General features: G+C 46.3%; 1 protein-coding gene across 2 annotated transcripts; it reads left to right on the forward strand.

Moving 5' to 3' along the window:
- Positions 1-423: 423 nt before the first annotated feature.
- On the forward strand, positions 424-17,866 carry micall1a (MICAL-like 1a). 2 transcript variants are annotated; one of them, XM_021567710.2, is made up of 16 exons: positions 424-1,441; positions 6,601-6,649; positions 8,550-8,691; positions 9,150-9,250; positions 11,186-11,340; positions 11,603-12,489; positions 12,626-12,698; positions 12,893-13,305; positions 13,757-14,127; positions 14,311-14,448; positions 14,739-14,865; positions 15,716-15,806; positions 15,900-15,973; positions 16,179-16,293; positions 16,397-16,443; positions 16,574-17,866. In XM_021567710.2, the coding sequence occupies exons 1-16, from the start codon at positions 1,287-1,289 to the stop codon at positions 16,735-16,737; spliced, it is 3,102 nt and encodes a 1,033-aa protein (XP_021423385.2). In that variant the 5' UTR covers positions 424-1,286; the 3' UTR covers positions 16,738-17,866. The 2 variants fall into 2 exon arrangements, with proteins under 2 accessions (XP_021423385.2, XP_021423386.2); XM_021567711.2 differs by having other exon boundaries at positions 13,799-14,127.
- The last annotated feature ends 1,717 nt before the right edge of the window (positions 17,867-19,583 follow it).

Genomic DNA, 19,583 nt, shown 5'->3' on the forward strand with positions numbered 1-19,583 from the left:
TCGTCGTCACATGTAAAGGCTCCATCGGGAGAGAGACAGATACATTGCGATAGAAACACACCCAGTAGGCTAAAGCCTTCTGGCAGTTGCCCATGGTATATATATATTTTTTTTAATGACTGATATACCTGATCCTTCTCTGTCTCCACAAAGTGTGTTCTCAACCCCCAACCATTGATGACAAGCCTGTGCATTAATCTGCTCCTAATAGCGCAGAAACTGGAAACATAAACAGCAATACGCAGTTAGAGTTTCACTTATACGTCTATTAAACTCCACAGAGAGGAGGAGAGACCAACAACATATTCCATAAAAGTTGTCAATTTGTGAGTTTGTGTGGCTGTCAACAACAGACTGAGTGTGTGTCCTGTAATTATAGCGGCCAAGAAAGTTGCCCAAAAAATGTAACTGCTCCCTCTAGCGAACACAGGAGTAACGTTGTTGAATTCGTTTCATTTTAACAGCAGGCAGCCGAAGCAAGGCTTGGCAGAATGGTCGGCTGCCTTGATTACAATTAATTTTCCATGATACATTTAATTAACCATCATCGCCATCCAAACACAACTGTGCGTTTGATAAATGTATCTTCTGTTTTGGCGTCAAGAAGAGAGAGAAAAAGCGCCTTGTTCTGGAGTCTGACCGGTATAACGACACAGATGGGACTGCACCATACAACAAGCAACGACGCTTCCCATTTAAAGTTTTGGATGAATGCTTCAACATAAGGATTGTAACTGAATACACACGAATAAGGGACGTGTTTCATATTATTTTATTGACACGTTTCGGGTCAATGAATGTGTTTTTCCAAGTGAAAACATGGCTAGTTAGCTTCAGCTAGCTAACTCGCTAAAAGGCTAACTGCATCAATCTGAAGCAGGGTTGAGATGTTCGTCTAAATTTGGACCGAAGCTAGCTAATCCAGGTAGCTAGCTAGCCACTGACAACGTTTCTGTGACAAGCTGTCAAACCCATTGTATGTGGGATTCTTTTTATATGGTGATTATTGATTGTGCGTGTTGGGAAAACTTGCAGATCGAAGCTTTGATCACATTTGCTGGCGGAGTTGTGGAAACCAATGTTTCATTGACATCGCAAAGTTAGCCTGCTCGCTACCAAACGTGACTACTATCCTCGACCAGTCAATGGAATTCCGAATGAGTCATTTCGGGTGTTGTCCTCCAAAATTCGAAAAGCAGGAGGACAGCTTCTAGAATCCTACAAAAGCTGATTTCTCATCCCGCTACACGTGGGATGAGACCTATATCGAAAGGAATAAAATCTGAATGTTTCCGAACATGGGGTCTTTAAAAGCACTTCAAGAATGGTGTCGGATACAATGCGAGAGTTACAACGATGTAGACATCAAGAACATGTCATCTTCTTTCCGGGATGGCTTGGCATTCTGTGCCATAATCCACCGATATAGACCGGATTTGATGTAAGTATTTAGTTAGTTTCAATCAACTTTGAAAAACGTTCTCCACTTCTTCCCAGGCCTAAACAAGATGATCTTGTCCCTCAGAAACAATAAATATTTAGAAACATAACACGCCAGCAACAAAGTGGGTTTATTTACATCAGGGCAAAATGTCAATATTGACAAGAATTCTAAAATAACAATGGAGCTCACTAACTCATCAAGAATTTAACAATTTGCTCCAAAATAGGATCACTAAGTACAATGTTGCAACGTGCTGTTACAATGTAACAACTGTTAACACCATAACTATCTGGGTGCTGAACTTCGATACTTCGATACAATGCGTGACTGCTGATTTCACTGTAATCTAATCCTATCAGGACACTCAAGTACACTCTGTGTTCCTGGTCAAACTCTAGGCCAAATGAACTGATCTAGTTCTTGCCTAGTTAAATTAAAAAAAAATCTCGCCTGTAACTAATAATAATATAATAATATCATGGGGTGGCAAGTTAGTGCTCTCAGCCAGAGCCAGACCACCTTCGGAATGATGTAGCCAGGGAACTAAGTTTGTCCTCACCGTCACAGAACTGTGGAACGGAAACCTTTTGAACTCGATCAAGATCATGTCACTTCAACATGAAACTAAATATAGGGAGGAAGTGCCCTCTAGCTTGTGTTGCTGTTTATCATTTTGGCACCAGTGTTTGTGTGCAGAAAGATATGTTTTGCTAACCTACATTGCCTTTCGCCACAACAATCAGTGTTCCACCAACAACGTTGTTGTGAGCTATTACAGCCAGCAAACCTAGGCTTGACTTGTAGTCCAGGCGTCATTGCAGAGACTGTTTCTAAGCAGCGTTAGAAAGGGGAAAACCAAGGGTAAGCCAAGTGTGCTGTACGGTATCTAATGTGGGTTGACGGGTCTGGCCCTGTCTGTAACAACACACCCCTTTTCCTGTGTGGGACTCGCGCGCACACACTGCAGTCGCAGAACAAGGGCACAGTTAGGCCACAAACTAACTGCATTAAAATGATTGCAATGATGGGCTGCAAGAAGGCGGAAGATGGTAAATAGAACTGCCTTGGCTGAGAGTAGGAGTGAGCAAACGATGATGCCTCCCATTCAATACAGTACAGATGATTCAGGTACAACCATGCACCTTGTACTGTAACTTTGCTGTGTACAGCAGATGTCACATGTTCTGTGTCCATGTCCTTCAAAGTGTGTGAAAACCAAGCTTGCATGACCTGCATGCAGGATCTCATACACGATGCACCAGTACTACCCACTACACCTATCCTGGCTTGTGTGTGTGACAGGACATGAGATCACACGGCGTGACCTAAGCCTTCAACTACTACATACAGTAGAAAGGGAGTGAGTGAGTGCAAATGACACCAGATATGTTACAATACATCTTCCTCTATGGGTCAAAGGCTGAAGATCCAGCTCTACCTCTGTCTCCTGAGCTCAGAGCTATTTGGCCAGGCAGCCTCATCAGCCAACCAGCAGCGCTGCAGTGGCCTGGCCTCTCTGTGACTGTCTTCAGTCTGATCCAGACAGACAGGCCGTCAGGGTAATCTGCAGCAAGGGGCCTCCTCCTGCCAACCTGCATTTAGCTCTCATGCTACTCTAGCCAGCCGGTGTACAGTACTGCACAGCGATGCTACTCCAGTTCTTATCACTGACAGCGTTCAGCACGCCACTGTACTATACAGATGACTTATCTGACTGAAACCTAGTAATGTCATTCAGGATCAGACCGGGTCCAGTTCTCTCTGACTGAAGTGGCTCTTGGTTCAGGGTGAATAAGCAAGGTGATTAAACAGAAGCTATAAGCCTGACCAAGGTTGGGTAGCTGCAACTGGTATTATTTCCTCAGTACCAACAATAAGCCTTATTCAGTAGATCCATCGATGGGTTCAGAGAGATTGGCCCCTATCAGTTATTATTCCGTCACTATTGACCTCAGTTTCATGTGATTTCGGTGCCTCTACGGTCTCCTCGTGTCAGACGTGTTTTGTTTGATCTGTCATTCTCCCCTGCACATGACGCTAGTGGCCTCCGTATTGTCTCTCTTTTCCCCTTTTGTGTATTTCACTTCCCGTTTCCACTCTGACACGGTGTTCTCTACCTCTGTGTTTCTCAGTTGAACCTTTCTGACGGGTTGAAGTTCGTTTTCTCCCACACCGTGCAGCTCACCCACCCAGACGGTTCAACATGTCTCCTCTTTTCTCTTTATACTGTCCACGCAGCAACATCACCAACAAATATGCTGAGGACATTTGACTACATTCTGTGTTTTGTTGTTAACCACCAGAGCATGTAGCTTAAAGCAGACCATGTAGCTTAAAGCAGACCATGTAGCTTAAAGCAGACCATGTAGCTTAAAGCAGACCATGTAGCTTGTTGGCAGCAACAGCAAGTCCACTCACACACAGTACAGGACTTAATGGTGAGGATGGTTGACACACCGGTGGCGATGGCAGGCCCCTCATCGAAAATCAGCTTGTGAGCAGGGCAGCAATACTTGTTGGATTAGGTTCTCCCCCCAAAATGTGCAATGCTTGCAGAAGGAGTGGGTTAAGTCGGTCTGGAACTGTTGGCAGAGAGAAAAATGTGCTGTTTTTCCAGTAAATTTCTTGCAATTCTATAAATTTTTCCATGGGGCTGAGAGAACATTTTGCAGTGTGAAAATGAATTTCCTTCAATTATGCACATTTTGCCGTGGCTGATTCTGTGTTCTTATGCCCAAACATTCTAACAAAATCAATCAGGGCCCCATGTACCCTAACCCTGTGTGCCCCATCACTGATCCAGCCATGCCAAAAATATCACCATTTATTGTTAGTAGAATTTTTGTTTCTCCCTGACTGTTTAGCTTTTATTGATTTATTGTTCTCAAAGATTATATTCTAAAAAAAAATGTGATAGGTCAATTATTTTCTAAATTTTTGTTGTGGCAACAACAATTTAGCTGCTGCTAAATGAGTACAGGGGAAGCATTGCTCTGATCTGGCCTGTCAGGCTTTCAACTGTTGAAGCACTGAGGGGCACCACTCCAGTGTTACTCAAGGACAATTTGGCAGTGGCAGTTGCTGCACTTTGCACAACTTTGAGTAATAGCAGACTGGGCTGTAGCATTAGCGCTTTAGCACCCGTAGGCCTACAGCAGAGTGGCAGTGTGTGTGACGTAGCGCTAGGTCAGGACGGCTAGGCTAAGTGCATTTGGGGCCATGGGAGTCAGATTAGGGGGAGAACAGAGCTCACTTTGTGCTATGGGCTGCCTCATACCAGTCTGTGGGCTTACTGTGCTCTAGGCAGTCTAATACTAGTCTATTGGCTGGCTGTGCTATAGGCAGTCTCATACCAGTCTGTGGGCTGGCTGTGCTATAGGCAGTCTCATACCAGTCTTTGAGCTGGCTGTGCTACAGGCAGTCTCATACTAGTCTATTGGCTGGCTGTGCTATAGGCAGTCTCATACCAGTCTGTGGGCTGGCTATGCTATAGGCAGTCTCATACTATTCTGTGGGCTGGCTGTGCTATAGGCAGTCTCATACCAGTCTGTGGGCTGGCTGTGCTATAGGCAGTCTCATACCAGTCTGTGGGCTGGCTGTGCTATAGGCAGTCTCATACCAGTCTGTGGGCTGGCTGTGCTATAGGCAGTCTCATACCAGTCTGTGGGCTGGCTGTGCTATAGGCAGTCTCATACTATTCTGTGGGCTGGCTGTGCTATAGGCAGTCTCATACTATTCTGTGGGCTGGCTGTGCTATAAGCAGTCTCATACTAGTCTGTGGGCTGGCTGTGCTATAGGCAGTCTCATACCAGTCTGTGGGCTGGCTGTGCTATAGGCAGTCTCATACCAGTCTGTGGGCTGGCTGTGCTATAGGCAGTCTCATACTATTCTGTGGGCTGGCTGTGCTATAGGCAGTCTCATACTATTCTGTGGGCTGGCTGTGCTATAGGCAGTCTCATACTAGTCTGTGGGCTGGCTGTGCTATAGGCAGTCTCATACCAGTCTGTGGGCTGGCTGTGCTATAGGCAGTCTCATACTAGTCTGTGGGCTGGCTGTGCTATAGGCAGTCTCATACTAGTCTGTGGGCTGGCTGTGCTGGTGAGGTTTCCTGTATCCAGACTGATAACCAACAGGTTGGTGTTTTTTCTATTTCCCTTCTTTAACAGAGCAGAGACTTTGCGTCCAAAAGCAACTCTCAAAAGTTCTAGGATGTGTCCCAAATCCCACCCTATTCCCTACATAGTGCACGACTTTTGATCAGGGCCCATAGAGCTCTGGTCAAAAGTAGTGCTCTACATAGTTCCATTTGAGACACAGACCTAATTTTACGGCAGGATGTTAACTGGTGGGAACATGAGGTTTAGTTCCCTGCTCCAGGCCCAGTCAACCAGCCACCTACTCATTACTGCTGTGTTGAGCCAACCTGCTGTCCTTTCATCACAGTGGGGTTCACCCATAAAACACTGTTGATGTTGATGGGTGCTGTGGCCCCATTCTCAATGAAATATAGAGGTAACTGGTTGTGTATGGCCAAACACTGTCTGTCGTTCTGTTCGGATCCTGATGATGTTTGATGGGCCAATCACTCCCCACCCCCCAGATAGTTAGGCCTGTCATTACTTAGATGCACTAAGCAAAAATCGCTCCGCCATTTCCTGGTTGCTAAAATTCTAATAGTTAGCCTAATTTCAGTTTGTGTGACAAAACAAACAGTCATTGCGTAGAGAATCATTGTACCATCTAAACCACTTTGAAAAATATTTTCCATAACCCAAAATATAGTATTTTCAGCTGTTTGAAGCTGGTGTACAAAACCGAAAGTAAAAGACGCAAAAGCAAAACTTCAGAACGGAAGCGAAGCACTTATAGAACATATCTACCACTTCTTAGACATGCTTTCAATGGGAATCAATCTATAACCGATCTATAACTCAAATTTCTATGTGAATTTGTTCGGGTTGCCCAAAAAGTGACATATTATAGCTTTAATATGCAATATGGGTTATTTCTGGTCTGCTTAGATGCTCACCCTTTTACCTAACAATAGCAGTGTGATCTCTCATAATTTGAACGTAGTCTTGTGATTGTATCTATGATTTAGAGTAGGTTATTTGTTTAGATTTTAAATGTTGTCTCTTTCCCCCCTGTCATTCTAGAGACTTTGACTCCCTCTCCAAAGAGAATGTCTACGAGAACAACCGTCTGGTGAGTCACTAGAACACATATCACTTCTCCACACACGCAGACACACTCTAATAGCCTTGGCCTAGATGTAATGATTAGTTGTGAACCAGCTAGTGACTTCTTGTTGCCGAATACTGTAATTAGCTGTGACAAGTCAGTCATGGTCGTTACTTTGGTTCCCTTCTCTGTGTCTGTGGTAGGGTATGTATTGGGTGAGTTCTGTAATGCTAGAATACAGTGTAGCCAGGTGTAGGCCTACTAGTGTCTATGAGAGGGTGAGTGTTGTTTTGGAAGGTAATAGAGATGAGTAACAGATGTCACGTGGGTGAGACAGTGGAGCAGTGTCTGCAGTTAGTTGGTCAGCTAACTATCATACATTTTCATCTGTCTCATCTGTCTCTTTCATGTCTGTCTTTCTATGTCTCTGTCGTTCTATGTCTCTGTCTGTCTGTCTTTCTGTGTCTCTGTCTGTCTGTAGAGAGCATAGTTGTTTATTGGTTCCTGCCGGAGCCTGACATGTGAAGGGGGGAGGGAAGGAGAGAAGGGGGGAGCGAGAGCAAGCAAATGAGGACAGGAAAGAAAGACAGAACAGTTAACCAAAGGGAGGATATGAAAAATAAATAGTCCTCTGCTATAGGTTTGTTTGTAGCAATCATTTAAATAACAAAGCCACATATTTGTTTATCAAAAACTGCAAAGGTGCCAAAATAACATTGCCCTGATGTTGAGTAGGCCTACTTATAGCAATCCTCAAACTGAGCTTGAGTGTTGTCTACTGAATGCTACTAGTTACATTTCTTTCCAATTATCCAAGAGCTTTTTCAGGGTTGAAGCAGTTGGTGGTTGACATAACTGTTTGTTTCACTGGCAGCATGTCAGATATCTGTGAACATTTGCAGTGATTCACTGTAGCTACAGCATTAGCCTGAGTTAGCCCGAGACAGCCTAATCCTGAACCCAAACACGCAGCATGCTAAACTAAAGCTAGGTGATTAACGTCCAATCACTGTCTACACGGTAGATTTCAGTTGTTCCCCTGCGTTTGTTTACCATTGTTTCTCAGACTTATCTGACTCCTGATAATCCTTGAAGGTTTTAGTCATCATGGGACGTTGTGTTTCGAGTTAATTGCCAGAGTTGATCTTGCTGCTGGGATAGCATTCAGCTCACCTACTGTCTGCAAGCTGTCGTTGTTTTGACTGATATTACATTTGATGAATATGTCTGTTTTTCACATGCAAAAACAGCTCCCGTTCACTGGTTTGTTTAAATGTACACCGTTTGTAACAGTTTGTTTACATGTACACAGTTTGTTTACATGTACACAGTTTGTTTACATGTACACAGTTTGTTTACATGTACACAGTTTGTTTACATGTACACAGTTTGTTTACATGTACACAGTTTGTTTACATGTACACAGTTTTGCATCAATTGTGGCCCTGTTTACTGAACAGCTGCCAAGTGATTGTATTATCCCCAGTGTTTTGTAACCTGATCAGCTCTGCGTCCCAAATGGCACCTATTCCCTACATATTGCACTACTTTTGACCAGAGCCAAATGGACCCTGGTCAAAGTAGTGCACTATATAGAGAATAGGGTACCATTTGGGGCAGAGAACTATTAAGGCCTTCATTTCCTCAGTGGAATTTTTCATTAGGCAGATGGTTATCCAACCAACAGTATTCTGGCAGGCTTTAACATTTAATTATGACCAAATAACACGGAGGTTTTTGAAGCAGGGGGTCAAGTATCAAAGTGTACACAGGCGCGTGCACACACACACACACACACACACACACACACACAATAAAAAAACTGGTTTTCACATTGTCTTTCTCCATTCTTTCCCTCCTGCCCTCCTTCCTTCCCTCCCTCCTTCCCTCCCTTCTTCCTTCCTTCCCTCCCTCCCTCCTCTAGGCGTTTGAGGTCGCAGAGGAGGAGCTGGGAATCCCTGCTCTGCTGGACCCAGAGGACATGGTGTCCATGAAAGTGCCTGACAGGCTGAGCATCATCACCTATGTCTCCCAGTACTACAACTTCTTCACCAACAAGTCCCATGGTGAGTAGTACAGCACTGGGGTTGGAGGGCCCAGACACTGTGAAAGCGCCAAATCCAGGGCTGTGTTGTGGAATGTTGCAGATAGAATTGTCATGAATAGAGCTTACGTGATTTATTTTACTATTTGTCAGAAAGGCATATTTGTTCTACATATTATAGTTCTATCTGAATATTCCACAACGATCGCTTACTGACCGGTGGTCCAGTACTCCTGGGCCTTTAGTACACAGCTGTAACCTAAACGGTTCGCTGGCTGGATGAGAAGTGGTCCTGTGTTATTAGATGTGACAGTATCACTGACAGGCCATCACTGAGTCACTACTATACGATTGCATTTGTAACTGGTCTCTCAAAAGGCCCTCTGGGTTTTATAGTGCTCTGACGCAAAGGAAAATATCTACAGTTAGCCAATGCATAAACTCCATTAGAAATTGACTGATACCATCTCCCTCCTGTAGCCAACCCCCCCTGCTTGAAGAGGTCCAGTGGTACAGGCCACATTGAGCCGGCCCAGAAGAGACCGGTGGCCCCTCTGGAAGACAAAGTGGTTGAGCCCGAGGTAAGGGCTACGATGGTATCGGGAGTCAGATGATGCATGAATACATGTGGTAAAGAGGTCAATGGAATGCGACCAAAACAATGGAATTGCCATGGAAACGCGTAGGGGAAAGGTCCTGAATCTCCTCATTGCGCCGCAGCAATATTAGCCAACATTTATGCTATTGTTTATATGTGTTGCTAGCTTCCAACCAGAACATTAAGCTAGCTAAGACCGTCAACACAATCAAACAGACTATACGGCTACAAGTAGTGAATGGCGCTACAAACAGACTACACTAAACAAGTTAAATGTCTTACCTGTGTTTAAATGTTTTCCACACACACAGCTAGCTACGTGTAGCCTACTTGAACACCGGCTCCCCACAATTCCCCGCTGTCCCACGCCGAATAGCCTGAAGCCAAAGGGCTCTTCTCACAGGCTCTATTTCCCAAGGTGGGAGCACTGTAGGTCGGGATTTCTGACCTGGTGTATGTTATTTCTGTATAACAAAACTCCACGACAAAGTTGCCTCTTTTACACTGGGGGTCAATGGGAAATAATGTTTTCCTTGTTATTACGTGGATATCGACTTGTAATATGCAGATATTCTGGATTTACGGATTGCGTGTATGATGTCATTCACGCGATTCTAATTCTAAGCCTTATTAATTTAAACTAATGGCTGTGTGGACCCCAGGAAGAGTAGCTGCTGCTTTTGCAACAGCTTATGGGGATCCTAATAAAATACCAAAAAATACGACATTGATTTAACTTTAATTGTACATGCATGATAACTAGATCTAATTCATTGTATTTGTTTAACATAACAGGGAAACTATTTGTGCTGGTATTTTGGCACGGACAAGACCCGGACAATCACTGAAAACGTGTTCTATAAAACATTGACTGTCACAGTATCAGGTGTCAATGCTAACGTGTCCGATGCATGAATGGATTGTTGTCTGTCTGGCATCTATTGGTGTGACCGTATGGTAGAGGTTGGGTACTCGTTGGTGTGTGAGTGTTTCGATAGAAGTCACGTTGTCCGTTACATCAACGAGGTACGGGATTGAGTAATTCTATTGACTAAATACATTTTAGTCTGAACTTATAGGAAAGGCCATCTCAAAAAGATGCCCTATAAGAGAGTATTAATGTGGACTATATCCTGTAAGTTTAGCCTCCATTGTTTTTCTTTTAAAGATAGCCTTTGTATCCTGTCTCTCCCCTTCTTCCGCATGCCCTTTCTTCGACTTCCTCCCACCGTCCCCCCATACCGGCCTCCTCCCTTCTTCCCCCTCTTTAGACAGAAATCCACTCCTCCTCTTCCCCCTCTTCCTCCTCTTCTTCCTCTTCTTCTTCCTGGCCTCTGAACTCCTCCCCTCTCTCTGGTCCTGAGCCTAGACAGTAGGATGGGCGGGGGGTGGGGGGCTAGGGGGATCAAAACCGTTAGGTCAGTCATTTTGAACTTTAACCTCTGTACATAGTGTCTATTTAACACTTGTTTTATACTACTAACGTTGTGTGCCAAGTTTGAACACTTGCTGCTAACCCTTTGACTTTTAACTCAACCTAAAAACACCTGCTAGAGTTTCTTACATCACTAGTACTAGTGTTCTACTAGACTTTCCTTGCTAATTAGCGGCTGGTTTGGAACTTTACTACTTTTCCACTTAATACATATCACTTTTTAATATCAAGACAATGTTTTTCAGCGATTATAAAATACATGTAGCTAGTTAAGGCAATGACTCTAAGCCGAGGAGGCGATGGAAATATAACAGACTGGTTGTAGCTAGATAAGCAGAATGAATCCTCCACATCCTCGATCCTGACTCCATGTTTGATCTCCCCCCACCTCCCTACCCCCTATCCTCTCCATCTCCCCCATCCCACACCCCCTCCACCTGCGACCCTCACCCCCTGGCCACCTGCCTGCCACGCCCGTGCTAGCTGAGCCTACCTGTTCCGATGGGTACGGACGGAGAGGTACAGGCGGGGGTGAAGCGTAGCACCCTCAGCAGCAGCTGCGCCGCCTGCCAGAGGCACGTCCACTTGGTGCAGAGGTTCCTGGTCGACGGCAAGCTCTACCACCGCAACTGTTTCAGGTGAACACCCGTTCAGTTACTGCATATCTGGTCTGCACAGCTACTACAACATACTGCTGAGTCTCTTTACTGTATAATGATTAAACACTGCTATTCCAGTGACTCAAAACAGACCGTTTATATCCTCTGTTGACATGTATTTCCAGAGTTTAGAGAGATTCAACTTATTTTAAGTGTTTAAACAATGTGCTTACCACAGGGTTTGTCAGAGCCTATGTCAGGCTATAGTCTGAATGTTGCCTCCTGCTCTCCTCTCTCTCAGGTGTAGGGAGTGTAGCAGCACTCTGCTGCCTGGGTCCTACAAGCTAGGAAACGAGGTCGGCTCCCTGGTCTGCACGCATCACTTTGCCAGGTCTGCCTTAGCCAATCAGAACGGCCGACCGGACCTAAGCAAGCGACCGACAATGGTTCCGTCCGTCAGGATTGGTCGACCCATGCTGCCTCAAACTTCTCCTCCTTCTGGGAGGGACCAGGCGGCAAAGACTCCGGCTCAAGAGACTCCGCCAGCAAAAGGGACTCCGCCCCAAGAGACGCCAGCAAAAGAGACTCCGCCCCAAGAGACGCCACAAAAAGAGACGCCGCCACAAAATGAGACGCCACCAAAAGACACTCCGCCACAAAAAGAGTCTCCACAAAAAGAGACTCCGCCCCAAGAGACGCCACAAAATGAGACTCCACCAAAAGAGACGCCGCCCCAAGAGACGCCACAAAATGAGACTCCACCAAAAGAGACTCCGCCCCAAGAGACTCTACCAAAAGAGACTCCTCCCCAAGAGGGCGTCACCAATGAGGATTACACCCCCACACCAACCAATGACTCTGACTCTACACCATATCCTATCTCAACGACAAAAACAGACTCTTTGAAAACAGAGAACGAGAGGGAAGACGGTGCAGGAGAAAGAGAGGTCAAACCTCCACCCTCCATTCCTCCCAACCCTTTTGATGACATCGAGGAGGAGGGGGAGGAGACTCCGACAACAGCCAAAACCACAGCCAATGGGGTTATCCCTTCTACACCTGTCAGTCATCTAGGACCAGGGGACAGTAAGCCAGTCCCCATCCCTCGCCGCTTGTCACAGCCCTCCCCTCCACCTCGTCCCGCCCCCAGGGTCCGCCCACCCCGCGTTGACAACCTTGCGGTCAATGGTGAGTGGTCGATTTAAGGTGATTGACAGCTGAAATAAGTTAGTGCAATTTGCTACTGTAGATCCTCAATTGAACTGTGAACTGTGAACTCCGTCCTAATATAAAATATATGAAACCTCTTGATTTTGACTCTCAGGTGATCGTGGTGAACACAGGAGATGTCTTCCTCCAGCTCCCAGACCTCGAGAAAGATCCCACTCCCCTGGAAGGTTCAGTATACTGACTAACCTATCTTTACTAGTCGACAGTGATTGGCCTACTTCATCTGTTTCTCTCCCAGTCTCTGTCCAGCAGTCTTTGTGTGTTAATGCATGTTGATGTTTTCATGCACTCATCTGTCTTTGTTGTTTTGTCTCCCCCCTCCCTTTCTGTTTCTGTCTCCCCCACTCATCCTGTCTCTCAGCTCCAGTCTCTCCATCGACGCCCCCAAACCCCCTAACCCGCCCTGGCTGGCCCTCGTCCAATCCCAAGAACCCAAGAAGAAACCAGCACCTCCCCCTCCCCCTGGAGTAGCCACACCCCCACACACTGGTTCGTTATCTTCTCTAAAAGGGGAGGGCTCCAGACCACCCACGCCCCCTGCACCCGCCAACCCCTTTGATGAGGAAGAGGAGGTGGGGTCAGGGGAGGGGTCAGTAGGAAGTTTGGTTTCTACCACTGTGGTGGTGAGTCATCCGTGGTACAGCATCTCCCAGGCTGACCAAGACACGCCCCCTGGGGGTATTTCCTCCCGCTCTGCAAGCCCCAATGGCTTCAGGTGCAAGAAACGCCCGGCGCCCCCAAAGCCTGTTCCAAAGGCCCCCGGCTCTAACTCAGGTGAGTGGGCCTTGATGGCAACAGGATATGATAGAGGTTGGTTAGAGAAGTGGTTCCCAGACCGGGGGACCTAGGACCTACCCACAGGGGTACTTGAGAAGACTTATCAGACCATAGACTGCCTGGTAAAATGGTACTTCAGGGGTCCTCTGGGCAGAGCAAAATTCAGTTGGTACAGTAACCAAAAAAGGTTGGGAACCACTGGGTTAGAGCATTGGACGAGTTGTAGCCACTTCACCTCAAATCATGTCAATCATGTGTCTTGTATGTCCTGCACAGTGCTGTGGTTTTGTTGTTGTCATTTTGAAAGTTACCATTCGATGTGTATACATGGATGTTCACAATGTTTTTCTCTCCATCCTCCTCCCATCCAACTCTACTTTGTTTTCCATTTCAACTTCTGCTCCTTTTTTCTGTTTTCTGATATCACTTCATCCCTCTATTTCTTCAGCCCTTCCTCACTCCCAGCCCTCCTCTTCCTCTCCCTCTCCAGCTATTAGCATAGAGAGCCTATCCTCTGCCTCCGACCATAGCTCCTCCCACCCAGCTTCCCTAGGGGGCGGGCCCACGGGCGATCAGGACAACCCTTTCACCAAGAGCGTATCAGAGCCCTCCATCTGTGGGCCCTGTGGTGGCTCCACCCCCTCCAACTCAGCCAATCGCCTCTCTCCGAGCCCCTCCCCTCCTCCCCAGCCAGCCAATCCTAGCTCGGCTCCGGCCACTCCGCAGAGCAATCGGAGCGCCAGGCCCCCGCCGCCAAGACCTCCAACGACACCCAGCCCCCTGGCAGCATCAAGTGCTATCCCAGTTCCACCCCCCAAGGTAAGGGATTCTGGACTTTTCATTTTTTTCACCATGTAAAAATACATGAACTGCACTAACTTCCAATAACCTTTTAATGATACAAGATATTCAATGTAATGAGCTTTATACCTAACTAACAGATACTATGATAATTATTTAATACCTTGACATTAATCTCTGTCTTCTTCTCTCTACTTCCAGCGGACTTGTAAGGAAAACCCTTTCAACAGGAAAGCCTCTCCCTCCCCCGTTTCCTCCCCTACAACCAGACCCCCTAGTGGCCCTCGCCCCGCCCGGCCCCCCGCCCCTGGACACGGCTTCCCCCTCATCAAACGCAAGGTGAGATTGTGAGGACACCACAGTCCGCTAAAGTTTGTAATTCAATGAGTCACTCGAGGATTCAGCATCAGACAGAGTCTTTTTTTTAATGGAATGTGGTGACAAGCCAGCAACAGTCTGCTATTACTGCTATTACCATAGGCAACGGTATTGGTTATAGTTTGACTAGTGGCACTAATGTTTTCAAAGGAACAACTCAATCTGGATGTAAATAATGTGAACTGTACCATATTGTATTTTTTTAAAGATTGCAGTGCTAGTGTGTTTTGTGATGTGTGTGTGTTGTCCAGGTGCAGTCAGACCAGTACATCCCAGCTGAGGACATCCATGGAGAGATGGGAGAGCTGGAGAAACAGCTGGATGAGCTGGAGCAGAGAGGTGTGGCTTTGGAGAGAAAACTACGCGATAACCCCAATGGTAAAACTATCATATACACCTCTCAAGACTAGTCTTATGATATAGGGAGGTTGCGTGGTCCCAAATTAAGCCTACCCCTGGACTAAGAAGCATGTTCAGTTGAGAGTCTCTATAAAAAAAATGTTTGGTCCAAGTCAAATGTTATTGGTCACGTTGTTTAGTAGATGTTATTGCGGGTGTAGTCAGGTCAATAGTCAGGTCAATAGTCAGGTCAATAGTCTAATAGTCAGGTCAATAGTCTAATAGTCAGGTCAATAGTCTAATAGTCAGGTCAATAGTCTAATAGTCAGGTCAATAGTCTAATAGTCCGGTCAATAGTCTAATAGTCAGGTCAATAGTCTAATAGTCAGGTCAATAGTCTAATAGTCAGGTCAATAGTCTAATAGTCAGGTCAATAGTCTAATAGTCAGGTCAATAGTCTAATAGTCAGGTCAATAGTCTAATAGTCAGGTCAATAGTCTAATAGTCAGGTCAATAGTCTAATAGTCAGGTCAATAGTCTAGTCTAATAGTCAGGTCAATAGTCTAGTCTAATAGTCAGGTCAATAGTCTAATAGTCAGGTCAATAGTCTAATAGTCAGGTCAATAGTCTAATAGTCAGGTCAATAGTCTAATAGTCAGGTCAATAGTTCAAATAGTTCAATTAACTTCCTTGTTCAGGGACAGAACGACAGATTTTTACCTTGTCAGCTCGGGGATTCGATCTTGCAAGTCCAACGCTCTAACAAGTAGGCTACCTGCCTCCCCAAAAGTCTACTATTCAGTTCAATAGTCAGATCAATAGTTTAATAGTCAGGTCAATAGTCCATATTTGTATCTATAGTATAATATTATCCATATTCCTGTTCTAGATGAGGAGGAGGAGACTTTGCTGGTGGACTGGTTCACTCTGATCCATGAGAAACACCTGCTGGTGCGCCGCGAGGCTGAGCTGGTCTACACGTACGTACCAGAGCCTCACCAGAGCCTGTGCTCATTGGCCCATTTAGCAGCTGTCTCTTTAAGATTCTCACACAATTTATTTCCTCTTGACAGGGCCAAGCAGCAGAACCTGGAGGAGAGGCAGGCTGATGTAGAGTATGAGCTGAGATGTCTTCTTAACAAGCCAGGTGTGTGATCTCACTTCCTGTTTGTGAATGGCATCATAGAGCACAAGGCCCTTGCAGCTACCCGGGATGGGAGGCTTGTTAACTAAAGTCCTGATTCCATTGTTGGACTGAATTCACTGAAAAGGAACGGGGTCCAGAAAATAATCCACGTTTTAAGTCACTGCGTTACTCTTCATCCTCCCCTCTTAATCCCTCCATCTTGTAGAGAAAGACTGGAATGAGGAGGACAAGGGCAGGGAGCAGGAGCTGATGACAGAGCTGGTCACCGTCATCGAACAGCGGAACCAAATCATCAACAACATGGATCAGGACAGGCAGAGGTAATCAATCACCTATCATCTCCTGTCTGAGCTCATCTAGAGCAGGATGGGCTAGTAGATGTCTGTTTTTTTTGTTGGTGATCTTACTGTGCTTCTCCAACAGGGAAGAGGAAGAGGATAAGCTGGTGGCGACCATGTTGAAGAGAAAGGGTAAGACGAGACAAAAGCTTCATGTTTTGTTAGAACTCTCCCTTTCATCTTTCTTTCCGCTCAAAGTATTCACGCTTCTCGTCCATGTCTCCGTCTTCTCTCTTCTTTCTCCATCTCGCCCTTCCTCCAGACTTCCAGAAGGAGCCAGCAGCAGAGGGCGAGCAGCAGCAGCAACAGAAGAAGAAGAAGAAGAAGGAGAAGTTTAAACCCATGAAGGTTCTGAAGAGGTTGAGTGTGAACCAAGGAAAAGGTGGCAGCCCACACAAAGAGATGGCAGAGAAGGACAAGAGCTGAACAAGGTATGGAAGGAGGGAAGTGGAGGATGGATGGAAGGAAGAAAAGGAAGAGGGATACCATCCTTTACAGGGGGACATATCAGATGGAAAGAGCAAGGAAACGGAAGATGAAAACAAAACACAGTGAGAAGGAAAAACAACCCAGGATTCTCACAGCTATGTGAAAGACTGTAATGTTACTGTAGCATATCCTTCTAATCGCTCCTCCTTCCTCTTACTGTAGCATATCCTTCTAATCGCTCCTCCCTCCTCTTGCTGTAGCATATCCTTCTAATCGCTCCTCCCTCCTCTTGCTGTAGCATATCCTTCTAATCGCTCCTCCTTCCTCTTACTGTAGCATATCCTTCTAATCGCTCCTCCTTCCTCTTACTGTAGCATATCCTTCTAATCGCTCCTCCCTCCTCTTGCTGTAGCATATCCTTCTAATCGCTCCTCCCTCCTCTTGCTGTAGCATATCCTTCTAATCGCTCCTCCCTCCTCTTGCTGTAGCATATCCTTCTAATCGCTCCTCCTTCCTCTTACTGTAGCATATCCTTCTAATCGCTCCTCCTTCCTCTTACTGTAGCATATCCTTCTAATCGCTCCTCCTTCCTCTTACTGTAGCATATCCTTCTAATCGCTCCTCCTTCCTCTTACTGTAGCATATCCTTCTAATCGCTCCTCCTTCCTCTTGCTGTAGCATATCCTTCTAATCGCTCATCCCTACCAGAGTATGTGAGCAGAGTTAAGCGGTTGGAAATCCGGCTCGTGCTGGTGATCCACCTCTTTTCAACTGCTCCGCTAAAAAAACCTTCTGCGCTCACAGGAAAAAAAATGGCCGCTCCAAATTCGCCCCATTCATTAAAATCACAATTTAACCAACACCCATCTATTTTTGTGACTACATTGACTTACCATTTGGTATTCAAGTAATGAAACCATATGATTTGAATTAAAAGTATTTGAATTAACAAATATATTGGAATATGCCAAGCCTATTTCTTTTAGCATGTGCATATGGTAAGTACACCATCATGCTTTGGGATGCGTGTCTTTTCAGATTCCACGATTTGATTCTTTAGTTGTGGACGCTACATCGCCGCAATCCCTCTCTTGCTCTTGGTCCACATCTTGTAAGTCACCTTGATTCACCGCTCACATACTCTGCTCCCTACTGTAGCTCCTCGCTCCACTCCGCTCACATACTCTGCTCCCTACTGTAGCTCCTCGCTCCACTCCGCTCACATACTCTGCTCCCTACTGTAGCTCCTCGCTCCACTCCGCTCACATACTCTGCTCCCTACTGTAGCTCCTCGCTACTCACATACGCTCACATACTCTGCTCCCTACTGTAGCTCCTCGCTCCACTCCGCTCACATACTCTGCTCCCTACTGTAGCTCCTCGCTCCACTCCGCTCACATACTCTGCTCCCTACTGTAGCTCCTCGCTCCACTCCGCTCACATACTCTGCTCCCTACTGTAGCTCCTCGCTACTCACATACGCTCACATACTCTGCTCCCTACTGTAGCTCCTCGCTCCACTCCGCTCACATTCTCTGCTCCCTACTGTAGCTCCTCGCTACTCACATACGCTCACATACTCTGCTCCCTTCTGTAGCTCCTCGCTACTCACATACGCTCACATACTCTGCTCCACTCCGCTCACATACTCTGCTCCCGACTTTAGCTCCTCGCTCCACTCCGCTCACATACTCTGCTCCCTACTGTAGCTCCTCGCTCCACTCCGCTCACATATTCTGCTCCCTACTGTAGCTCCTCGCTCCACTCCGCTCACATACTCTGCTCCCTACTGTAGCTCCTCGCTCCATTCCACTCACATACTCTGCTCCCTACCGTAGCTCCTCGCTCCACTCCGCTCACATACTCTGCTCCCTACTTTAGCTCCTCGCTCCACTCAGCTCACATACTCTGCTCCCTATCGTAGCTCCTCGCTACTCACATAATCTGCTCCCTACTGTAGCTCCTCGCTCCACTCCGCTCACATACTCTGCTCCCTACCGTAGCTCCTCGCTCCACTACGCTCACATACTCTGCTCCCTACTGTAGCTCCTCGCTCCACTCCGCTCACATACTCTGCTCCCTACTGTAGCTCCTCGCTCCACTCCGCTCACATACTCTGCTCCCTACCGTAGCTCCTCGCTCCACTCCGCTCACATACTCTGCTCCCTACTTTAGCTCCTCGCTCCACTCCGCTCACATACTCTGCTCCCTATCGTAGCTCCTCGCTACTCACATACTCTGCTCCCTATCGTAGCTCCTCGCTCCACTCCGCTCACATACTCTGCTCCCTACCGTAGCTCCTCGCTCCACTCCGCTCACATACTCTGCTCCCTACCGTAGCTCCTCGCTCCACTCCGCTCACATACTCTGCTCCCTACCGTAGCTCCTCGTTACTCACATACTCTGCTCCCTATCGTAGCTCCACTCTGCTCACATACTCTGCTCCCTACTGTAGCTCCCATGATGCTCTTTCAAATACAGCCACTCCAATACTGTGTATATATTTGAAGTTGCCTGTGTGTGAAGAGTGTGAAGAGAAAGTTAAGAGAACTCAACTGCTTTAAGACTAAAACCTTAAACATCTGAAGACTGAATTGAAGAGGAGGTATATTTTCTGTAGCTTTGAGGTTCCGCGCAAAATGTGGTTTATTCTGTCCCTTTTCATTATTACTTTGCACATTGTGACCCAGGCCTTTGAAAAATGGGATTTTAACAAAGATATAAATACTATGACTGCAGGTTTCTTACCATTCATCAGTCTCTTATCATGGTAGAAACTAAGGAAGAACACTCTCTCATCTCCTGCTTATTCAGTGGTCCTAAGGTTTCCCCTTTGTTCATGG

This window comes from Oncorhynchus mykiss, chromosome 17 (assembly GCF_013265735.2).
Source record: "Oncorhynchus mykiss isolate Arlee chromosome 17, USDA_OmykA_1.1, whole genome shotgun sequence".
Lineage (NCBI taxonomy): Eukaryota > Metazoa > Chordata > Actinopteri > Salmoniformes > Salmonidae > Oncorhynchus > Oncorhynchus mykiss.